Source organism: Dermochelys coriacea, chromosome 9, assembly GCF_009764565.3.
Source record: "Dermochelys coriacea isolate rDerCor1 chromosome 9, rDerCor1.pri.v4, whole genome shotgun sequence".
Taxonomy (NCBI): domain Eukaryota; kingdom Metazoa; phylum Chordata; order Testudines; family Dermochelyidae; genus Dermochelys; species Dermochelys coriacea.
Window position 1 is genome coordinate 64,712,543 of NC_050076.1, and position 23,587 is coordinate 64,736,129.

A 23,587-nucleotide genomic window follows, 5' to 3' on the forward strand; every position below is an offset into this window, starting at 1 on the left:
TTTTCCATTTGCTTTCTTCTTCACTTAGTTTGTTATCTGTCCACTTACAGTTCCTACTGATGTCTCCTTCTGGGATTTGAATGACTGGGAATGCCCTTATAGACAGCATTATAACATTACACTGTCCCTTACACTAGTGGGCATCTAGTGGTTTGTGACTTGAATTTCAGAAGTTAATTTATTCCAATGAAAACTGGGGTGCTCAGGACCTCTATTCAAACCACGGGCATGATTTTCAGACTGCAACATTTGGATGCTTATCTGAATCTCTCCTGAGGTTTGCAAAATTGCACTGGAAATCTTGTGAGGTGAAGCTTGTTCATTTGTATTGATACTTTCCTGGTTGCTCCTGGGCCAGAAAATACGGTGAAAAAAGACTTTTCATACAAATGATATTTCAGCATTTGTGCTCTGAACAGAGCCGGGAAATGTAGGGAGGCAAGAATGAAATTCAGTTCAAAGTGGAGAAAATTTCAACCAACTTCAGAAACAATTCACTTCCTATTTTAAGTGACAGTTCAGTGCCTCATATCCAAAGTAGTTTGCTTATCTCCAATTCTTTGCAATAGCCCCTCCTGAAGTGGAGAGCCTGTAAACTCCTCTATCCATGAGTTCCTCTGCGTCTTTTGCTAAACGTCTCCTGCTGGGAGAAACTGGGTTTGGAGTAACAGTTATGTCTCCTGAGTTCCTGCTAAACCTTTCTCCATTCGGATGTTGAGTGGGAGATGCTGGAACAGGGGAAGAGGATTCTCCCAACCAGGACTCCTAACCCATTCCCCACCTGACTGGTTGATTCTAGCACTTTAGTTGCCAGCACCCCCATACAGCAACTTTAAATGGGTAAGATCGCGGTGAGATCTCTGCAGTCAGCCTCTGCAGTGGCTACAAGGAAAGGAGGCTGGGACTGGAGTAGGTGTGATGTCTCTTGCAATCAGCCTCCTACACACGTTATACTATGGACAAACATAAAACATACTGCAGCGCAAGGCTGCAGAGGCAGGCCATGTCTGAATGAACATCTTTGTTTACAACAAGAGCTCAGGGCATATCAAGACCGAATTTCTAGTCCGATTTCTCTTTTTATCTCTTTCTTCTTTCCCCAGGCTTTCTCAGAAGCACGGTCCAGATATTGTTGATGACAGCAAGGACAATATCACCATCTTCACACGCATTCTGGACCGGCTGTTGGATGGGTATGACAATCGGCTGAGACCTGGACTCGGAGGTCAGTCTGCATTGTGAGGATTTTATTTTCCTTCACTACATAGTTTCATAAATGAGTTATAAAGTTTATTCCCAGAGTAATATCAACCATTATTCATGGAGTAAGGGGGGAATTCAGTCCTACAGTTGTTCTTTCCCTGGTTCTTTATAACCACAACAATCTTCTGGTGGGAGAGAAACCCACCTTGCTCTCCTGAGGTGAGATAGGAAGATGGTCTCTCTCTGACCTATGTCCTGAGCTTCTATGATAGCTGCATCAATAGACCTGTAGATTGACCAGTGTGGGCTTCTCTTCCTACACTAATGGACCCCAACCTCCTCCTAGAGAAGACCTCCTTCTCCTGTGGAGAGAATGGAATTTGGTTTTCAAGTTCATTCAGTCCTGGGCTCCTACCTCAAGGCTCTGCCAAAATAAACCCTAGAAACAAACCCAAGCCAAACCCGTCCCAGGCATTATTGTGATCTGCTTTCATAGAGCAGAACCCCAGTAAGCCCCAGGGACCTGCACATCAGGCTGATGTCCTTCTTTCCAATTGACTTCAGAGGGTTTTGTCAGAGAAATGCATTCAGTATCAAAATAATTTCTTCTGTATCTACGTCCCATTTAGAAATTACTTAATTAGGAGATTCTTCTTGTACTGGGTCTTACTCAGCTAGGCCTCTCTCACTGGGACTCAAGGATGACCTGAACATCACCATCATCAAGAATGATTGTTATTGTTGTTTTTCAAGCACCCAGAACTCTGTTTAATGCTTTATAAGACAGGATTCCTTCCCCCAAGAACTGACAGTATGACTATGGCATGACCATGATGAGGAAGGACCACAGATGGGATGGTGGGTAGGGGGACAAGAGTTACACTAGTAAGGTGATGGGGTTATTCAGTGAGGCATGGACACATGATGGGTGTTTTGGTAGGAGCAGGGGGGTTTCATTACCTTTCCTCCCCTTTGCTTCATGTAGGCTTTGCATCCAAATTTTTTCAGAGGAACTGATGCAAGGGAGGTGGCTCCTCTCAAGTGTGGGTTGCCATTGCCAGAATGTTGCTGGTCACTGTTCGTGAAATTAGAGCAATGGATTTAGGTTGAATTGCACTGTGTCTGTTGGGAACAGCTGAGAGTTTCCCCACCTCACAGCCACTTCCCCCATCCCATTCAGTACAGCGTGGAGAAGCTGGCACTAGAGAGCTGTGACTGAGCCCTCCCACAGAGCGGTCTTGCACTACGTTTTCCAGCTGCTTCTTCTGGAGTTGGAATGGCATCGATCTCCCGCACAGCTAGTGCTTCGGCAGCTTCTTAAAGTGACTCCTGAGAGAGTCTAAGACTGAAGTAATTGTGGGCTCCCCTGCAAGCCACAGTACTGTACTTTACTACTCCCAACAGCACCTCCTGCTGGGGAGGTGGAGACTGAAGTCCCTGAGTTCCCCATACTCTATTGCTCCTATGGAAACTTCTGCTGGGAAAGCCTGGGATTAGAGCAGCTGTGATCTTCCCCGGTGGGAGGCTCTTGCTCCATTCCCTGCTGGGAGAGGCTTTCTAATCTGTAACACCCAGTATTCAATCTCCCCCCTTCTTTGCTTCTGTCTGCCCTGCTCTTCATTTAAGACTTTTCTAACAGAGTCCTAAACTGTCACTCCCTCCTTCCCTCTCCCCCCGCCACTGCTACTGCATGCCTACACCTCAGGCAGAGATCAGCCAAAATCCAGGTGCATGCCAGCAAACTCTTCTGCCTTCAAAAACTTGCCTTGCTGCATGGCTCTTTTGCCCAGGAGGGAAAGGGTTAAAATATCTGCATAGGCCATCCATCAGTTTTATCGCTTTTACTGCTCATCTCTCTTCCCCAGAATTAACCGCAATCCCACTGATAGCTTTGCTTCCTCAAACCTCTCTGATGGGTGGATCGATTCCAATGAACTGCGTCTGAAAGGGGACTTAGGGGACATCTGTGGCTCGTTCTGAGCTCAATAGCAAACCAATCCCCAGCGCAAACTATTAACAAGACGACTCCCATGAGCCCCTTCTGGAGAAGTTAAAACCTTTCTAGGAACATCTCTGGAATATTGCTTAGGTCCTTCCGCAAAACAGTTAACATAATGAATTGCCTTTGCCTGAGCCAGGACTGGCATGCCCTGCACAAAGCCACCCTCACCTCTGCTTTTCCCTCACGCAGGATTCGTTAATAGCTGCACCAGAGGGGAAGGGCTGGGAAAGGTAAGAAATAAGGTTCTTAGCTAGGGCTGAGTTTCCCAGTGTGTGTGTCTTGATAGCCTGCCCTCTCACCTCTGAGCTAGGCTGTGGATTCAGGCTCATTGCTGACACTGCAGCGTGGGTCTCTGGGGGCTGCTGCCAGTGGCTGTTTGGAGGAGGTGATACACAGGAGTCCTGTCTGCCAGCCTCTTGTGGCTGGAGAGGTGGACATTAATGATTACACTGTGTGGAGGGTAGAGGGTAACCTGGGTGTCTTGGGGCACCATTCGGTACAAATTGGGTCTAATGACCAAGATTGTGTGGGGGTTCTGCTTCTCTTTAAGTCAGTCACTGCACGGCTGGTAGCTAGCACGCTGCTTTGGAAAGCACTTTGGCTTACCTCAGGGATATCAGTCTACCGTCTGTGTGGACCACGCCATTTACAAAGCACGCACCAACCCTCCTGACATTCTTAGGGATCCCCTTCCCCATCTGTTTGCCTTTCTCCCTCCCTCATACCTCATTCTGGAGGAGGCTTTCATCATCTCTGCACAGTTTGGAGTGAGGTGTGTGGTTTATCCTCACACATAACACAGTGCTGAGCCTATTGTGTCCCTAGCTACCATATGCAGCAAGGCTGCAAAGGTCAAGGATAACTAGGAGAGGGCATGGCCTAATGGTTAGCAAGTGACTGGGAGTCAGGATACGTGGGTTCAGTTTCTAGCCCTGCCACTGAATCCGTATGACCTTGGGCAAATCACAATCTCTCTGCCTCAGTTTCCCCATTTTACAAACAGAGGTAATGCTGCCTGTCTCACAGAGGCTTTGAGATCCCCCAAAGGAAGATATTAAAAAGCACAAAGTATTAATTGTATGTTTCTAGTGATAATGCAATGATGACAGATGGGCCGGGGGCAAAGTCTCCAGATTTCTGCCATTGAAAAGCCACGTTCTAAGTAATATAGGCTCCTTAATAAAGGGTGAAATCTCATTACCGTACTCCAGGCACAAAGATATAGCTGGGCCCAGACCTAGCAGAATTGTTCATTCACCTTCTGCTGCTGTAGACCTGAGTTCAACTTCTGGCTTGAGCCACATGTGAATGCGTTTATTGGTATCTCACTTTAAACTGGGGTATGCCACAACAGCTTAGTACAAGTGGCAATCACTCCAGGGGGCTGGAACTAGGGGTGCTCAAGGTGCTGCCGCACCCGCTGGCTTGAAGTGGTTTCCATCATATACAAGGTTTACAGTCATATACAAGGTTTACAGTTTAGTTCAGTGGCTCTCAGGACCTCCAATATATAAATTGTTCCAATGTCACTGCAATCACTATTTCAGGCCATGTCTGGAATAGCCAGGGGTCCTCTGGCTTGTGACTGAGGGGCATTTGCAAAGCTGAGGGCTAGCCCAGGACTGAAATAAACATGGTTGCATTGGCAAAGCTGCATAGGGAAGATCACACGGGGCCTGCCTGAGCTTTCCCTGGTTCATGTCCGTGCTGTGAGTGCTGAGTGGACCCATGGATCTTTAGAAATAATAAATAAAGCTCTGATGTGAACCCATTACTCCCTGGAAAGCCAATACCGTAAGAGAGGCTATCTGCTGCAAAACCTCTGGGATGTTAGGGCAATTAACTCTCCAGCTGCTACTCCAGCTGCTGAAGAAGCAGGACTTGGGGAACTTTTAACCCTTCTGTGGCATTTCGGCTTGACGACTTTGCCATTGCATAAATTTCCATTAAAAGAACATGAGTTACAATACAAGCAAATTCACTAGGATGGATGCAAGCTTGGGGTCACTCCATCGGTGCCATTTGTACTCCCAGGAGAGACAGGAGAGGGTAAGCATAGTACAGCTTGAATGGCCAACTTGGGTGGGAAGCAGAGCTCCAAATGGACTTAGCTGCTGACCCTACTGGTGACTTGGTACAGCCCAATTTCAGAACAGCAAGGACATTCCTAGGGACTCAATCCTGGGACGAAGTGATTCTGAAAAAGATTTGGGGATCATGGTTCATAATCAGCTGAAAATGAGCTCTGTGTGACACTGTGGCCAAAAGAGCAAATGCAACCCTGGGATGCATCAATGGGAATCTTGAATAGGAGTAGAGAGATTTGACCTCTATATTTGGCATGGTGCAACCACAGTTGCAATAATATGTACAGTTCTGGTGCCCACAATCAAGAAGGAAATTGATAAATTGGAGAGGGGTCAGAAAACAGTCATGAAATGATTAAAGGATTAGAAAATCTGCCTTATAGAGATAGACTTAAAGAGCTCAATCTGTTTAGTTTAACACAAAGAAGGTTAAGGGGAGAGTTAATCACAGTACAAATATCTACAAGGGGAACAAATTTTTAATAATGCTCAGAGAAAGGTCTAACATGATCCACTAGCTAGAAGTTGAAGCTAGACAAATTCAGACTGGAAATAAGGTGTACATTTTTGACAGTGAGTAATTAACCTTGTAACAACTCACCAAGGGTCATGGTGATTTCTCCATCACTGATCATTTTTAAATCAAGCTTGGATGTTTTTCTAAAAGATCTGCTCTGGGAATTATTTTGGGGCAGTTCTCTGGCTTGTGTTATACAGGCAGTCCTGCTAGATGACCACAGTGACCCCTTCTGACCTTGGAATCTATGGAGAGTGGGAGGAGGAAGGAATCTGTTGGTGAAGGGAAGGGTTGAGTGATTCTAAATGGCTTTCCTGATTGAGAGACACTCATATTGTAATCCCTTTGGGGCCTGTGTCTTTTTTTGGGTCTCATACAGCACTGAACACAGTGTAGATGCTGAACAAGTAATAATGGAAGGATCAATTCAAAAGTAAGAGCAATGTAGAGAAGAAAATGAAAAGGGGAGGATAAAAGAAGGGATGGAGAGTGTGAGACAAGAAAAATGAGAGAGAGTGGGAGGCGGGCAGAGATGGCACAGTCTGCTTTTAACATCCTGTGAAATATTTACAACCTCACGGCAAACGTTTAGAGATCCATCTGAAAACACTTAGCCAGGACAGCAAGCGCTGAGCACAGCATATGAGGGTGCAAGCCACATGCTCTCTGCTGAATGCTGCTCTGAGAGTTGGGGCTGCCCATCTTGCACGTTCTGCAGAGCCTTCCCCATGTCCTGCCAGGTGCTGAGCAATGTTTGTCAGGCTTTAGGAAGAGATTATGTAAGCAGCAGAATGTTGATGTGGCAACTTTTCCCCTCATGCTACCATTTTTATATTTATTTTCTTATCCCTTCTGTTTTTACCATCTGCACTGGCCCACTCCAACAGCTCCCATGCCAGAGCAGTTTCTCTTGCCAGGATCCCAGAGAAGCATTGCTCTAGCAAAATGGAACTGAGGCTGATCTGAAGGGCCTAGCATTCTTGAGCCAGACCGTGAGAATGGCAGCATGGCGGGAGATGATTAAGCAGTGTTGCCATGGGAGACAGACTGCCAGGATGCCAGACCTTGGCCGAGAGTAGCCTAGTGTTCTCTCACAGGGGAGACCAGAGTTTAAGTTGTGGTTTTAGTGTGACATGCAAAGACATGGGGGAAAGCTCAGGTGCTGGCTTAGAGAGGAGTGATGTTGTAATGTGGCAATGTGCTTCCCAAACTCTTGTTCCTGTGCAGGGAGAGAGAGTGAAAGGGCCTAGCAGCCCCTGCTGGCTGACTTGGAAGCAGCACTGGATAAGCTCTGAGCACCTTCATGTCTGCCTCCCTGCTAAAGACAGGTCCAAACAGCCCTGGTGAGTCAGGATTAGCAAATCAGACACACTGGCCTTCACAAAAGCTTTGGAGGGTCACGTCAGCTCTCCTGGCTGCCCAAGCTCTGGGAGCAATGAGTTTTCCCAGCCAGCGGGCTCCGTCCTGAGGAGATAACAGAGGTTGGGGGACTTCACCCTGCTGTGATTATTATTTTTGGTGACCCTTAAAGAAATGGAGACATGAATACCCTACGGTGTGTGCTGGGTGAGCGGTTCCTACAACAACCTCCCTTGGCACACAGAGCAGAACTTGGACTGTATACCATGTACCACCATGGCTGTGCCTTTCCCTGCTCCCCCAGGGAACAGCCCCCCATCCCCTTGGCAAATCTCCTGATCCTTCAAGGCAATCGCCATTGAGGATAATATGGTGGGACTGCAAGAGATGCTTTTGCTGCTTATATCAGCAATGAGAGGTGTGTAATGACTGATGTAAGACTTAGCCTCTACCGCCCCCTCCCAGCATCCCCTGCCTTGCCCTCTCTGCACCAATCCCATCCCCTGTCAGTGCAGAGAGGGAGCTGGCTGATGCTATGGGGCAAATCCGGCACAGACCTGAGCCCTGCTCCAAGCTCAAACTGCTTTACAAAGGTATAGGTGCATGAACAGATTACTTTATGGGACCAGAATTATTTAAAATAAAGACAAAACTTCAGCAGATAAAATGTCTCCCCAGGGATACACAGTGCACCTTGGTTATTAAGTCAGAGGAGAAATGGAGTGTACCCCAAGGGAATGGAGACATCTACCATAATGGCCAACCATGCAGGAAAAAACCTCACAGTGATAGCGTTTTTATGGTCCATGTTACCCTCTGCTCATGGACTGCAGCTATGGGAACTTCCTGAGCCACTGTCCCTTCCTACAACAACACGGAAGTGTGGGATATTCCTAGGCTTTTTCTTCCTCACAATCTAGAGACCTCTTCCAATCTCCACAACAGAGAAATGTCATGGAGCTTCATGAACATCAACAGCGGAGAGCTTCGGGCTCTACAGAGACCTTTCCTTCCCCTTCCCGGAGATCTGGGATTTTTGGAGGCCTCTTCTTGGCCCTCTCCTGAGGTAGCTTTTGTGTCCCACAGAACACACAGCTTGAGGCGTGCTCCCAATTCATGTGAGGACTCCAGTTTGCAGGACAATCCTCCAGGAGAACAGTGGCTATGAGATCTGCTACTGTCTAGTAAGACCTAAAGATAGGCCCAAACCATAAACCTCAGATCCAGATTTCAAAGTTCCAAAGGTTCAGATGGTCTGGATTTATGGGGCCAGAACCTCGGTGTAAATCAATGTAGCCACACCAAAATCAATAGAAGGATGTTGATTTACGCCAGCTGAGGATGATCCGACTAGTATGTCTTCTGACCCAATTTCCAGGCCTTTTCCTTTGTGCCATGTTGGTGCAGGTGAGGTAAGAGAAAAAAGAGAATCCATTACCCCCACTGTCCCCAATCATGGTTTAGGGTGAGAGTAATGAGGGGAATAAGGGGTGGGGGGAAGTTGAAGGGATTTGTGTGTCCGGGCCAAAAGCAGAGAGTGGGGACAACTGTGAGAGATTACAGAAATGAGACCCTACTGAAAATAACCTCACTGAGGTACCTCATTGAATAGTAAAATCAGCCCCACCTCCACCCCTTTGTAACCAAAAGCTGTGGCATCTTCCCAGGTCTCTCCTTCCCCAGCCCTCCCCACAAAAGAAAAAGCTATGGGATCTCTTAAGGCCCTTTCCTCCACCCCATCCAGAAGCTGTCATGCCTTCCAAGGGCCCCCATCCATCCCAAATTCACTGTGCTACAGTGCATGCACAATGCACTAACAACTCAGTGGGTGTTCTGAAGTGGTATTACAGTGCAACAGGAAGGTATCCAGGGAGCACTCTGAGCAGAAGCTGCAGCGTATGGCTGGTGCACAGTCCAAAGGCCTTCTGGGTGCAACCTGGATATTATTTCATTTAAATTGCCTTTCGGGAATCATAGTAGGAAAAAGTTGTACCCCAAGAGAGAAAACTATGCAGTTTACAGTTGTTTAAAAAATGGGTTAAAACTCTAAATGAGCAGTTTTCCTGATTTATATTATAAAGCACTTTGTATCATGTTCAGCAGATAGGTTGGTGTTGATTATTTTTCTCCCTTGTGGTCACGTCATTGCTTACAAAACAATTTAAATTATTATCTTTTGGAGCCTCCTGCCATGTTCCTAAGGACAGTCAAGCCCTATTCCCCAGCACCTGGTTAATGGAATTCTCATTGACCAACCATCCTGTGTCTATCCAGCTTTGTACAGCATTTGTCACCATAGGATCTAAGCACTGTGCAAGGACTGAGCCACAGAGAGCCGTGTGCCTCGAGCAGGGGTGAAAGTAAAATACGGCTCTTACTGTTATGGGTCCCACTCTTTCCCCCCCGGGAAGGGCTGGGCCTCAGGTGGAAGGGGCGGGGACAGGGGTGGAAGTAAGTTACATTTCTTACCTGTACAGTCCAAACACAAGCCAACCACCTCTCCTATATACTTCATGGATCCCCCCATTGCATGACTTAGCTATAGAAAATAAAGCTACTATTACCACTACCAGTACTGTCTGTAATAAAACTTTACTATTTACTAAACTTTACTGAAAACTCATTGTCACATTTTTCTCCTTGTCCTCCCTCCTCCTCCTCCAGCCAGGCTGCCCATGGCTAGGCTCCCTGTTCCCCCAACCCCCACACTCAGCAGGGGCTGCAGGGGCTCCCCTCAAGTTTGTAACAGGGAGCAGGGGGACTGGCTGAGGGAGAAGCCTCCCCAGGATGCCTGCTATCTGCATAGGAACAGTTTAAACTTGCTGCTCCCTCCCTGGTTCAGACTGGTCTTCAGGGCTATTTCTGGCATCCTTGTTAATTTCATTCACAGTTGTTGGGGGGGAAGGGGGAGGAAGGTGAGACCAAGGCAGGGGCAGAATACAATAGGTATTTTACTGCACAGTTTAAATCCAGAGCTAATAAAAGCCAGTGGAAGGGGAAAACTCAATGTCACATTGGTTTCTCTCCTCCCTCCACCTCCAGCCAGGCTGCCCGACTCCTCTAGGCTCCCTGTTCCTCCGACCCGACCCCCCTCCCCCAGCAGAGCCTGCAGCGGCTCCCCTCTAGCTTGTAGCAGGGAGCAGGGGGACTGGCTGAGGGAGAAGCCTCCCCAGGATGCCTGCTATCTGCATAAGAACAGTTTAAATTTAGCTGTTCACTCCGTGGTCTGAACTGGGGAATGAGGGGCTATTTCTGGCTTTCTTGTTATTTTCACTCGGGGTTGTTGGGGCGGGGGTACCAAAGCCTGGGCAGTTCTTTTCTGCCCCCTGGATGAGGTGATCTTCAATAATATAATACACAAAAAATACAATCAAAATCAGGAACCATTTCCAAGTTCAAATCTATCCCATTCCCTCCCCAGCAGGGGATTATGGTTGTAATGTCCAAACTGCTTGCAGATCCTCTTTGAAATGTTACTGTTTAAAAAAAACAAAACACGGAGAACATGGTGGGAAGATGTGTTATGATGATCAGGGTTTATTTTGGGCAAAGCAATTTTGGTAAAACAACTAAAGATTCACAGGGAAAGCAAATAGCCCCATAGACAAAACCACAACGGGACTGGAGGGGAAAACTGGATATTCAGGGAAATTATTGTGCCTCCTTTGAAAGAAATAGTAGTTTTCATTCCACCCTCTTTATATATTGAATTAAACACCTGAAATGTCCTTAGGACATAGAGGCTCAGATCTCTTTTTGTTTTGTGGGTGTCCCTGTCCTGCAGAGTGCGGAGGCTGAAATTGACAAAACTTTCTCTAAATATCTTGTATATTTCATGGCAGCTATTCTAGTTGTCCTTCATTCACCCCTGTCTTCCCCTATGCCACATATTGGTGTGCCTCCTGCACCCTGGCAGCTAACATCTCAGGAACTTCTGCTTAATGTGTGCTGCCTAATGGCATCTTGCCCCTGGGGGGCTGTTGGTCCAATTCCTACACTGAAGAGCTATCTTTTCTGAGAGATCCATCCATACTGGACATATACATTTAGAACATACCTGGAATAAGAGTAGATTTAGATCTGTCAAGGAAGACAAGAAGATTTGGTTTTCACAAGAAGACATTCATGTGGATGTTCCAAAGTTAGCTTTTGAGTGCCATACCGCCACATGGTGATCATGCAGGCTTGCTTCTGATTGGTCAGGCCCGGTCCGCCGCGCGCTATTAACGGCAGGAGGACAGTAAGTGGGGGGAAAAATACCACCTAAGAAGATACATGTTCAACAGACCCTAACAGATGGGTTTAAACGTAAACGTGAGGAAAGGGGGGATTGTCAGTCACAAAGAACAGCAACCAATGAAGAAGCTGTAACTAGTCATCCACAGGGGAAAAATGCTGACACTTTTACACCAGTGTCATGTGGTGAGCTGCAGCCACCACAAAGAAAGGAGACAAATGAAACGGCTGAATTGCCCTGTAAAAAAGCTGATACTCCACCACCATACTCTGCTGTGTGGTCAAAAATGCAATTTGAGGCATTCAAAAAGAAAAACGACTCGCTTTTTGCTTCGGGCGGTAAACTTGGGTGCCCAGTATGTCATGACGTTTCAGATTTGAAGCTCCATTCTGCAAGAGGGGTTAACATCTCTCCAAAGTGGGCCTCTTGTGAAATATCCCCATATGGAAAGAATAAAGAGACAGAGCTGTCCTCCCTTCGCAAAAAAATAAATGAACATAAGAAATCTGCAGCTCACATGGAGGCTGAAAAAATTCAAGCCATGGCTAAAAAAGAAACTCTTCTTAATCTGAATGCTAAAAGTGAAGAAGCAGCATTTGAAACTACTGCTCGTGTATTCCGAACAGCCTACTACATTACCAAAACAAATCAACCCCTCAGTGACCACGAGAGCCTCATTGACCTAGAGCAAATCAACGGAATTGAAATGGGGTGTTTGTTGCATAGTAGAACAGTTTGTGTAGATATAATCAATCATATAGCCACTGAAATGAAAAAGAGAATTGTCAACAAAATCATCGACAATAAGGTAAAAATTACAGTACTTGTCGATGAATCGACTACTCTCACTGGAAACTCGACTCATCATTTTTTGAAAGCCAGTATAGATGGAATTATGAGGCTTCTTACATTTCCTCTGGACTTGATAGAGCTGAAAAGCGCAACAGCAGCAGCCATTAAAGGGGAAATTTTGAAATGCTTGCTGCGTTGTGGGTTCACTAAAGAACTATTATTGGAAGTGATGATCAGCTTTTGTAATGACAGTGCAAATGTGATGTTAGGAGTCAAAGCTGGTGTTGGAAAACTACTACAAATGGACTTTCCTAATGTGATATTATGGCATTGCCTCAACCATAGACTGGAACTTGCTGTTGATGAAGCTTTAGAAGTCACCAGAGGTACAAATGACTTTAAGTCCTTTTTGGATGCATTATATTCCTTGTACAGTCAATCACCAAAAAACTCTCGTGAATTGAGTGCTCATGCCAATGAATTACACATTGTACTTAAAAAAATCAGCAAAATATTCAATTTAAGGTGAGTGGCGTCAACATGGAGAGCAGTCAGTGCAGTGTGGCAAACATACCCTGCTTTGGCAAAACACTTCGAGACGGCCTCACAAGACCTGTCAAGAGTCAGAAGTGAACGTATTAAATTTCAAGGACTACACTCAAAGCTGTGTTCTGTAAATTTCGTCAGAAATCTTTTGTTAATGCTGGATGTGCTGACAGAACTGAAGAACTTGTCCGAGATGTTACAAGAACGAGACATGACCATTCCAAAAGCAGACAACCTAATGCAAATATACATCAAGAGAATTGAAAGCCTAAAAACAGACTCAGGAATTCACTCTGAAGAAGCTCAGAAGACTGAACAATCCATGATGTTCAAAAACAGCAAATTAAACAGCGCTGGAGAAAGCCCCAGAATCAACTCATTTCAATTCATTCAAGCAGTCATTGACAACATGAGGACAAAATTCTTCACAACTGCCTCAAACAAAGCCGATCAAAACACACGTGAAGAAAGGGCTTTCAATTATAAGGACTTAATTAACAATTTGTCAATTTTGAATCTTGAAAAATGGCCAGAGAATCCACACTTTGGGGAAAAGGAAATAAGAGCATTGGCTGATCAACTGAGAATCAATCAACAAGAAACATACTTGGGATTTGTTGAATTCAAGGCTTCTGGAGGAAAAAGCATTCTTGGTAAATTTAAAAAACTCATCCTTGCAGTGGACACCCTTGCTGCAAGCAACGCTGACTGCAAAAGAGGATTCAGTGCGATGAACAACATCATTAAGGTGAAATGGACGGTACTTACCACTCCTCATGTGGCGTACTTGTTATTCATTTCATGTGTGGGACCCTCTTATACTCAGTGGAATCCCATGCCATATGTGAAATTGTGGCGGAAAGGGCAGACGTGCAGCACATTCATCTCGAGGCATGGCACGACAACAGGGAGAGCAGCGAGATCAGCTGTATGGCCCAACGTGGGAGTTTCTATAAGGATGCTTTGCTCCATCTAATCCTTCCCAGGGATGCCCCTTTCTTGCCCCCATTGGCTAGCCAATTCACACCTTCCACATGCCAGGACTGAGCCAGGGACTGGGGCGGCTTTGCTGTGGGTAGTGGTTCCCCTTGGAGCTGCAGCCCCCACCTGCCACCCCCTATCGCTTGTGTTGTTGCTGCTGCATGCCCCCTGGACCTTTGTCTCCTCCCCTGTCTCCTAGGTGGCTCCCTCCTGCAACCTGACAGAGTAGCAGTTGCTGAGGCTGGAAGTTTTCCTGTGGACACCATTAAGTAGCAACCCAAAAGCTGGGTTTCCACAGGTACACTGACAGTACCCAGCCAGACCTTGCCTCTTGCAGAAGTTCCTGAGGTGTTAGCTACAGAAACACTGTCTCCCCTGTCTCCCCCACCCCTCAAAAGGGCACTGGCGCCCTCCCCACGGGCTGCACGCCTGGAGAATATGCCTGGCCACTGCAATGGGTGGCCGCTTGCTTGCAAAAGGACAGCAATACATACAGCATGTATGTGTATGAATGTATCACAAACGATGCAGCTGCAGCCTGTCGCTGACCAGCAGCGACCCCAGCAACCAGCCCCTGCAGGCTGCTCCCTGCAGAGAGCCAGCAGGTGCTGCTGGGCTGGCTGTGCCAAGGAGTAAGTAGCCAAGGCAAAAACCACAGCCAGCCAGCCGCTGTGCCATGCCCACCAGTGCCCCGCTTTCCCTAGACGCTCCCTATTTCCTAGCAAGTCAGATATCAAAGATTGTTTAATCTCCCTCCCAGGCACATATAAGTGTTCAGGGGGCACACCAATGGGTGGCTATTAGTAGAGGAAGACCTGGGTAAATGAAGGACAACTAGAATAGCTGCCATGAAATATACAAGATACTTAGAGAAAGTTTTGTCAATTTCAGCCTCCACACTCTGCAGGACAGGGATACCCACAAAACAAAAAGATCTGAGCCCCTATGTCCTAAGGACATTTCAGGTGTTTAATTCAATATATAAAGAGGGTGGAATGAAAACTACTATTTCTTTCAAAGGAGGCACAATAATTTCCCTGAATATCCAGTTTTCCCCTCCAGTCCTGTTGTGGTTTTGTCTATGGGGCTATTTGCTTTCCCTGTGAATCTTTAGTTGTTTTACCAAAATTGCTTTGCCCAAAATAAACCCCGATCATCATAATACATCTTCCCACCATGTTCTCCAGGAAAGGCAGGATCTCCATTCCCCTCTTGGAGGAATAATCCGAGACTTTCCACCTTAGACCACTACATAAGCATGGGTGTATATAGATTCATAGATTCATAGATACTAAGGTCAGAAGGGACCATTCTGATCATCTAGTCCGACCTCCTGCACAGCGCAGGCCACAGAATCTCACCCACCCACTCCTATGAAAAACCTCACCTATGTCTGAGCTATTGAAGTCCTTAAATCATGGTTTAAAGACTTCAAGGAGCAGAGAAGCCTCCCTCAAGTCAACCATGCCCCATGCTACAGAGGAAGGCGAAAAACCTCCACGGCCTCTCCAATCTGCCCTGGAGGAAAATTCCTTCCCGACCCCAAATATGGCAATCAGCTAAACCCTGAGCATATGGGCAAGATTCACCAGCCACATACTACAGAAAATTCTTTCCTGGGTAACTCAGATCCCATCCATCCCATCTCAGGGGATTAGTCCTATTTACCCTGAATATTTAAAAATCAATTACTTACCAAAATCCCATTATCCCATCATACCATCTTCTCCATAAACTTATCAAGTAGAATCTTAAAACCAGATAGATCTTTTGCCCCCACTGCTTCCCTTGGAAGGCTATTCCAAAACTTCACTCCTCTGATGGTTAAAATCCTTCGTCTGATTTCAAGTCTAAACTTCCTGGTGGCCAGTTTATACCCATTTGTTCTTGTGTCCACATTGGTGCTGAGCTGAAATAATTCCACTCCCTCTCCTGTATTTATCCCTCTGATATATTTATAGAGAGCAATTGTATCTCCCCTCAACCTTCTTTTAGTTAGGCTAAACAAGCCAAGCTCCTTAAGTCTCCTTTCATAAGACAAGTTTTCCATTCCTCGGATCATCCTAGTAGCCCTTCTCTGTACCTGCTCCAGTTTGAATTTATCCTTTTTAAACATGGGAGACCAGAACTGCACACAGTATTCTAGGTGAGGTCTCACCAGTGCCTTGTATAATGGTACTAAAACCTCCTTATCCCTACTGGAAATGCCTCTCCTGATGCATCCCAAAACCACATTAGCTTTTTTCACAGCCATATCACATTGGCAGCTCATAGTCATCCTATGATCAACCAATACTCCAAGGTCCTTCTCCTCTTCCGTTACTTCTAATGGATGCGTCTCCAACTTGTAACTAAAATTCTTGTTATTAATCCCTAAATGCATAACCTTACACTTCTCACTATTAAATTTCATCCTATTACTATTACTCCAGTTTACAAGGTCATCCAGATCCTCCTGTATAATATCTCGATCCTTCTCTGAATTGGCAATACCTCCCAGCTTTGTATCATCTGCAAACTTTATTAGCACACTCCCACTTTTTGTGCCAAGGTCAGTAATAAAAAGATTAAATAAGATTGGTCCCAAAACCGATCCCTGAGGAACTCCACTGGTAACCTCCCTCTAACCTGACAGTTCGCCTTTCAGTAGGACCCGTTGCAGTCTCCCCTTTAACCAATTCCTTATCCACCTTTTGATGTTCATATTGATCCCCATCTTCTCCAATTTAACTAATAATTCCCCATGTGGCACGGTATCAAATGCCTTACTGAAATCTAGGTAAATTAGATCCACTGCATTTCCTTTATCTAAAAAATCTGTTACTTTTTCAAAAAAGGAGATTAGGTTGGTTTGGCATAATCTGCCTTTTGTAAAACCATGTTGTATTTTGTCCCATTTACCATTGACTTCAATGTCCTTAACTCATTTCTCCTTCAAAATTTTTTCCAGGACCTTGCATACTACAGATGTCAAACTAACTGGCCTGTAGTTACCCGGATCACTTTTTTTTCCTTTCTTAAAAATAGGAACTATATTAGCAATTCTCCAATCATTCGATACTACTCCTGAGTTTACAGATTCATTAAAAATTCTTGCTAATGGGCTTGCAATTTCAGGTGCAAATTCCTTTAATATTCTTGGATGAAGATTATCTGGGCCCCCTGATTTAGTCCCATTAAGCTGTTTCAGTTTTGCTTCTACCTCACATATGGTAATATCTACCTTCATATCCTCATTCCCATTTGACATGCTACCATTATCCCTAAGATCCTCTTTAGCCTTATTAAAGACTGAGGCAAAGTATTTGTTTAGATATTGGGCCATGCCTAGATTATCCTTAACCTCCACTCCATCCTCAGTGTTTAGCGGCCCCACTTCTTCTTTCTTAGTTTTCTTCTTATTTATATGGCTATAGAACCTTTTACTATTGGTTTTAATTCCCTTTGCAAGGTCCAACTCTACTCGACTTTTAGCCTGTCTCACTTTATCCCTACATGTTCTGACTTCAATTAGGTAGCTTTCCTTGCTGATCCCTCCCATCTTCTACTCCCTGTATGCTTTCTGCTTCTTCTTAATCACCTCTCTAAGATGCTCGCTCATCCAGCTTGGTCTACAACTCCTTCCTATGAATTTTTTCCCCTTTCTTGGGATACAGGTTTCCGATAGCTTCTGCAGCTTTGATTTAAAGTAATCCCAGGCCTCCTCTACCTTTAAATCCATAAGTTCTTCAGTCCAATCCACTTCCCTAATTAATTTCCTTAATTTTTGAAAGTCTGCCCTTTTGAAATCAAAAACTCTAGTTGCAGATTTATTTTTGTTAATCCTTCCATTTAGTTTGAACTGAATTAGCTCATGATCACTTGAGCCAAGATTGTCCCCTACAACCATTTCTTCTATGAGGTCCTCGCTACTCACCAAAATTAAATCTAAAATGGCATCCCCTCTAGTCGGTTCAGCAACTACTTGATGAAGGAATCCATCAGCTATCGCATCTAGGAAAATCTGAGCCCTATTATTATTACTAGCACTGGTCCTCCAGTCTATATCTGGGAAGTTAAAGTCTCCCATGATCACGCAGTTTCCATTAGTATTTACTTTATTAAAAAAAGGGCTCTATCCATATCCAAATTAGATCCCGGAGGTCTATAGCACACCCCAAGCACTATCTTAGGAGAGGCTTTACTAGTTATCTTCCCCAATGTAATTTTTGCCCAGACGGACTCTGTCTTATCCATTGCATCGCTTCTTATTTCTTTACATTCTACCTCATCATTGATATACAATGCTACTCCACCACCTTTACCTTTGTTTCTGTCTTTCCTAAACAGCACATACCCTTCAATACCTGTAGTCCAGTCATGACTACTATTCCATCATGTTTCTGTTATCCCTATAATATCTGGTTTCACTTCCTGCACCAGTAGCTCTAGTTCCTCCATTTTGTTACCTAGGCTCCTCGCATTGGTGTACAAACATCTTAATTTTTGCTGTTTGGCCTCGCTCACATTTTGTACCCTATTAGGCACAGTCATTCTACAGCCAGTATAATCTGTTAGACTAGTATCCACACCGCCCTTGCTCCTTATATACATTCTCCTACACACAGCTGTATTCTTTCTTACTTCGTCTTCTTCCCTCTCAATGCTAAAATCTGGCATGGAGATTACCTGGACATCTCCCAACCATCTCCCCCTAATTCCTAGTTTAAAGCTCTCTTTATCAGTTGTGCCAGCCTTGATCCTAGAAGTCTATTTCCTTCCCTACTCAGATGAAGTCCATCCCGAGAGAACTGTCCTCTGTCCGTGAATGCCTCCCAGTGGCCATACATCCCAAAGCCCTCCTTATAGCACCACTGCCTAAGCCATCTGTTGACAGTCATAATCTTGTCACACCTTTGTTGCCCTTCTCTAGGAACAGGAAGGATCCCACTAAAGATCACCTGAGCCTCAATTTCCTTAAGCTTCTTCCCCAGCCTAGCATAGTCTCCCTTAATACTTTCCAGCGAGAATCTAGCCGTATCATTTGTTCCCACATGAAGGATAATTAGGGGATTCTTTCCCGCTCCCTTTAGGATCCTTTTTAACCTCAGGTCTACATCCCGTATCTTAGCACCCGGAAGACAGCACACCCTTCTATTCTCTGGATCAGCTCTAGTTACAGGCCTGTCTATTCTTCTCAATAAAGAGTCCCCGATCACATAGACCTGCCTTTTCTGGTGACAGTGCTATCCTCCAGTCTCTCCCTGTTCCCTCTGGCTGCAAGTTCTTTCCATTCCTATTTTCCCTTATAATCCCCTTCAACCCATCCTGTATCCTCCTGGGGCTCATATTTGGTGTAGTCTCCCTTGACTCTTCCGCTTTTCCTATAGGACTAGCCTCTCTTCTCTTCTTCCTTACTCTTCCACCTTGAACAAGTACCTGCTGAGCCCCTTCTTCATTTTCCAACTCTGCAAACCTGTTCCTAAGCTCTATTTCTCCTTCAGTATATGACTGAATCCCTGCAGCAGCATTTGCCACCCTCCTTTCTTCTCCCTTTGCTCCAGTCAGGCTTTTCAGAAGAAGTTTGAGCAAAAACAGTGGCATAAGCACCTTCTGCATTTTATCAGTCCAGCCTCTGGACATTGCTTTTGAAAGTCCATGCACCTGCAGTTTCAGATCCTTTAGAACCTGTATAAGATTTCTGCCTAGATTTTAATAGTCCAGAGTATGAGGGATTTGGTACATCTGAAACCTCCAGCTAGGAAACCCTGTGTTTGTTTTTTTTTGATGAACACCGCTCTGAGCTTTAAGGTTAAATTGAGTGCAAGTACTTTACTAAAAAGCTTGTTTTCCTAGCTGCAGACCTAGAGAGTTCCCTGATTTTTAGATATACATCTTCAACCTATACCATCTGGCATCTCTGGGCTGTAGGGACAGATCCAGCCTATGCTTCAGTTTATAAGAACAAGGGGATTTGAATTCCTCCCTTGAAATCCCTTCCTAAGGTAGTGCCAGAGTTCAGCCTTCTGCTGTAAGAAAAGGAGTACTTGTGGCACCTTAGAGACTAACAAATTTATTTGAGCATAAGCTTTTGTGAGCTACAGCTCACTGTATTTTCCACCGAATGCATCCGATGAAGTGAGCTGTAGCTCACGAAAGCTTATGCTCAAATAAATTTGTTAGTCTCTAAGGTGCCACAAGTACTCCTTTTCTTTTTGTGAATACAGACTAACACGGCTGCTACTCTGAAACCAACCTTCTGCTGTGTAATTGTTTGCTCAGTATCTTGCCTTCAGGCTGTTCCTGCAGCAGAAGTTGGATCTAAAGAGGGCCTTTAAGTTCCATCTGGAGTGGAAAAGCACCTTCAAAAGCTCTCCCAAACTTTCATTCCATTGCACATGGATATACTAAGGCATCCTGTGTCCATAATCATTGGCACTTGGTTGTCCTATCACATATCTCCTTGATCTAGGATTGAAACTTGAGGGGCAAGTCAAGGTTCATTCCGCTCTATAGCAGCACTAGAGTCTTGTGCCTAGGCTACCCAGATGAGCCTAGAAAAGCGGTGGCGCAGAGTTCTGAAGCTTACAAACCTTGCTTTCTCACTGTAGTGTCATGGAGGCATTCAGTGTGTGTCTGTGTTGTAACATTATCCCCATCTTCCCCTATCTGTGCTGGACATGGGGATTTCTCTCCCCTTCCACCTTGTGTTTGTGTTCCACCTTCTCTCCCCTTCCACCAAGTTCCCATGTGTGAGGACAACCTGTTAGCACAGAACATATTATTTCTATAGCTTTACCCCTCCATCCTAACTTCTCTTCTTTAGTGTGTGGTCTGAATTGATGCCTGGGATTGGTTACTCCAGGAACAATTTGACCCTCTATTTTAAGAAAATGCATATCGTGTTTGACTCCAAAAGAAAATATTTCCATCTCCTTGAGACTCCTTTATGGAATTATAATTTAATGATGGACAATTGTCTTACCAGCACTCTCTTGTATTTACCTTTCAGACCAATAGGGACCCTGCTTTACATTTCAGGAGTTTGGCAAATAATCTATGAACACAGGCTGCATTTGTGGATTAAGGATGTACCAAATCTATTGAATCTATTCACTTGTCTGGCCTCCATCATCATAAACAGTATCTGAACAGTGCCCTCAAGTATTTAAAAATAGATGCAGCAATAACAATTTCTACCTTCCCGGCCTGTAGGAGAACTAGCTGGATTAATAGTTTATAGAGTTTGTAGGTGAGCGTGCATGTTGTATGTGTATGAAGAATTTATTGAGTGAAGAGGAAATCTAAGAGAAGAGGGTTTTTTAAGATTTATTTTAAATGTGGTGAGGCCTTTCATTTCATCTTTCTTGTGGCTGTGAGTTCCATACTCTAGATCTATTTCCTGGCAAAGTTTGGTGTCATGCAACCACAGTCTATAAGTGTCTACATGAGAAGAAGATTTCTGATAGTATATTATTCCTTTATGTTTGCAGACAAAGACATAACAAGATCCAAGAGCTAGAAGACCAATCCAGGCTAGAAATAAGGCACACTATTATATCAGTGACAGTACTTAACTAGTGGAACAACTTACCAAGGACCATGACAGAGTCTCTATCCTACAGGGGCTTTAAATCCGGGGTGGGTGTCTTTCTAAAAAAATATGCTCTAATACAGTCACAAAGATATGGGCTTGATGCTGGAATCTCTGGTTGAGGTTCTTTGGCCTGTGCTATACAGGAGATCAGAGTAGAGGATGATAGTGGTCCCTTCTGGCCTTTGAATTTATGACCAGTAGTAGAAAAAATCTGGCTTACCCATGAGTAGCTTTCTCTGAAGGTAGCATTACCAATGGAGATACACAGACCTAGCCACTACCTCTTTTGCACTGTTCACCATAGTGCTTTTGTTTAGAGCCCATGTCATATGGAAAGTGACAGTTTTGCATGATGAGGTCTGGTCTGTCTACAGCTCCCAAGGCATGTGAGAAAGGCAGAGCTGATGGCTATGCCTAAGGCCAAAAGTCCCATCTTAAATAAATTCTACATTTGCTTAAAGCAACAAGAGTAGATCAAATTTGCAGAGAGAACACACACTTGCCAAAGGTATTAGAAATCCATTGTGAAATCAGGCTAATAACGTTCAGTGTGAAACAGGGCTTGGGCTAGATCTCCTGCAATTTCCAAGGGAACATACACACCTTGGATAAACCTTACAATTCTCACTCCTACAACAGAGCTGCTCATGGCACTGCACAATAGAAAATAAAACAAATGCCGGTGTCCCTACCCCAAACAGCTTTCACTCTAAAAGCAGTTTGTTCCCTAAATACATCATGTTCAAATAGGAAACTAAGCCTGGGTTATGTACCCCTAGGATTTCCACAGGGACTACCTGCCACGGCAATTACCTAATCAGCCACCAGAGCTGCAGGAATGGGCGAACATGTACATGTAACCTAGAGAGGGGTCCATCCCAGATTCCTAATCCAATGCCCATTTAAATCATGCAAGCTTTCCTTGGACTTCATTGGGTGACGGGTTCAGGAAACATATTCTTAAAGTATACCAGAGACATGGGAAGTGAGGTAATGTCTTTTACTGGACCAACTGCTGTACAAGCTTTCAGGCTACAAAGAGCTCTTTTTCAGGTCTGGGGAAGGAAGCAGTGTGCCTGAGCTAAATACAAAGTGTGAAAAAGAAGGGGCAATACGTGGGAGGCAGTCACTTCAAATGAAGTGCAATTGGCAGGTCAGATTGTAATGCACGAAGCAGGGCCATCCTTAGGATTTATGGGGCCCTACGCAGTATTATTAAACTGGTGCCCCTATACTCCACTGAAGGTAGTCGCCAGCCAGCACTGCTGACCCCAGTGTGTTGAGGAGGCACAGCCACCCCCCCACCCATGGACCCCCAGAATCCCTCCTGATTGCTGACACACACCAAGCTTCATACGCAGCAGATGCTGTGGCAGTAGCTTAAGACAGGCTTTGCGCTGTTACATGGGGGCTGCATCTTGCCAGAGCCCCTGGCCCTCCTGCAGCCCCTCGCCACTCCTGGCTCACCATGAGCATTTTGACAGGAAGTACCAAGCAGTAATAACAACAACAGTAATACAAGTGGGTGTGGGTGTGTGTAAGTGTAAGTGTGAGAGAGAGAGAGGCAGTGTGAGAGAGCCACAGCGAGAGCCTGTGGAGGGGGGAGTGTGTGACAGAGTGTGTGTTTGAGACTGTGTGTGTGAGACAATCTGTGCTGGGGGACTGTGCCTCGTGAGAGGCAGTGTATGTGGATGTGAGAGCCAGTCTGTGTGTGAGAGATGCTGTGTGTGTGTGTGTGTGTGTGTGTGTGTGTTAGGGAAGTGTGAGACACAGTGAGTGCACTGTCACTTTAAAAAGAAAAGGAGTACTTGTGGCACCTTAGAGACTAACCATAATAGGGCCTAATCACATCAGCCACACTATCAGAGGCTCATTCACCTGCGCATCTACCAATGTGATATATGCCATCATGTGCCAGCAATGCCCCTCTGCCATGTACATTGGTCAAACTGGACAGTCTCTACGTAAAAGAATAAATGGACACAAATCAGACGTCAAGAATTATAACATTCAAAAACCAGTCGGAGAACACTTCAATCTCTCCAGTCACTCGATTACAGACATGAGAGTGGCTATCCTTCAACAGAAAAACTTCTGAAACAGACTCCAAGGAGAGACCGCTGAACTGGAATTAATTTGCAAACTGGATACAGTTAACTTAGGCTTGAATAGAGACTGGGAGTGGATGGGTCATTACACAAAGTAAAACTATTTCCACATGTTATTCCCCCCCCCCCGACCCGCCACTGTTCCTCAGACGTTCTTGTCAACTGCTGGAAATGGCCCA

The 23,587-nt window shown here is 45.1% G+C and overlaps 1 protein-coding gene and 1 long non-coding RNA gene across 3 annotated transcripts in view; one reads left to right on the plus strand and one right to left on the minus strand.

Moving 5' to 3' along the window:
• The window catches only part of GABRA3 (gamma-aminobutyric acid type A receptor subunit alpha3), a 134,011-nt gene that overhangs the window by 25,851 nt on the left and 84,573 nt on the right, over positions 1-23,587 (plus strand). For both annotated transcript variants that reach the window (XM_043492271.1, XM_038417440.2), the window contains exon 3: positions 1,104-1,225. In XM_043492271.1, the coding sequence (XP_043348206.1) occupies positions 1,104-1,225 (122 nt within the window). The remainder of the gene's footprint in view (positions 1-1,103; positions 1,226-23,587) is intronic.
• LOC122455751 lies at positions 1,872-11,055 on the minus strand. The gene is made up of 3 exons (XR_006274203.1): positions 10,256-11,055; positions 2,859-2,864; positions 1,872-1,883 (listed from the first exon to the last, which is right to left on the minus strand). It is a non-coding gene; the product is annotated as an uncharacterized LOC122455751 (long non-coding RNA).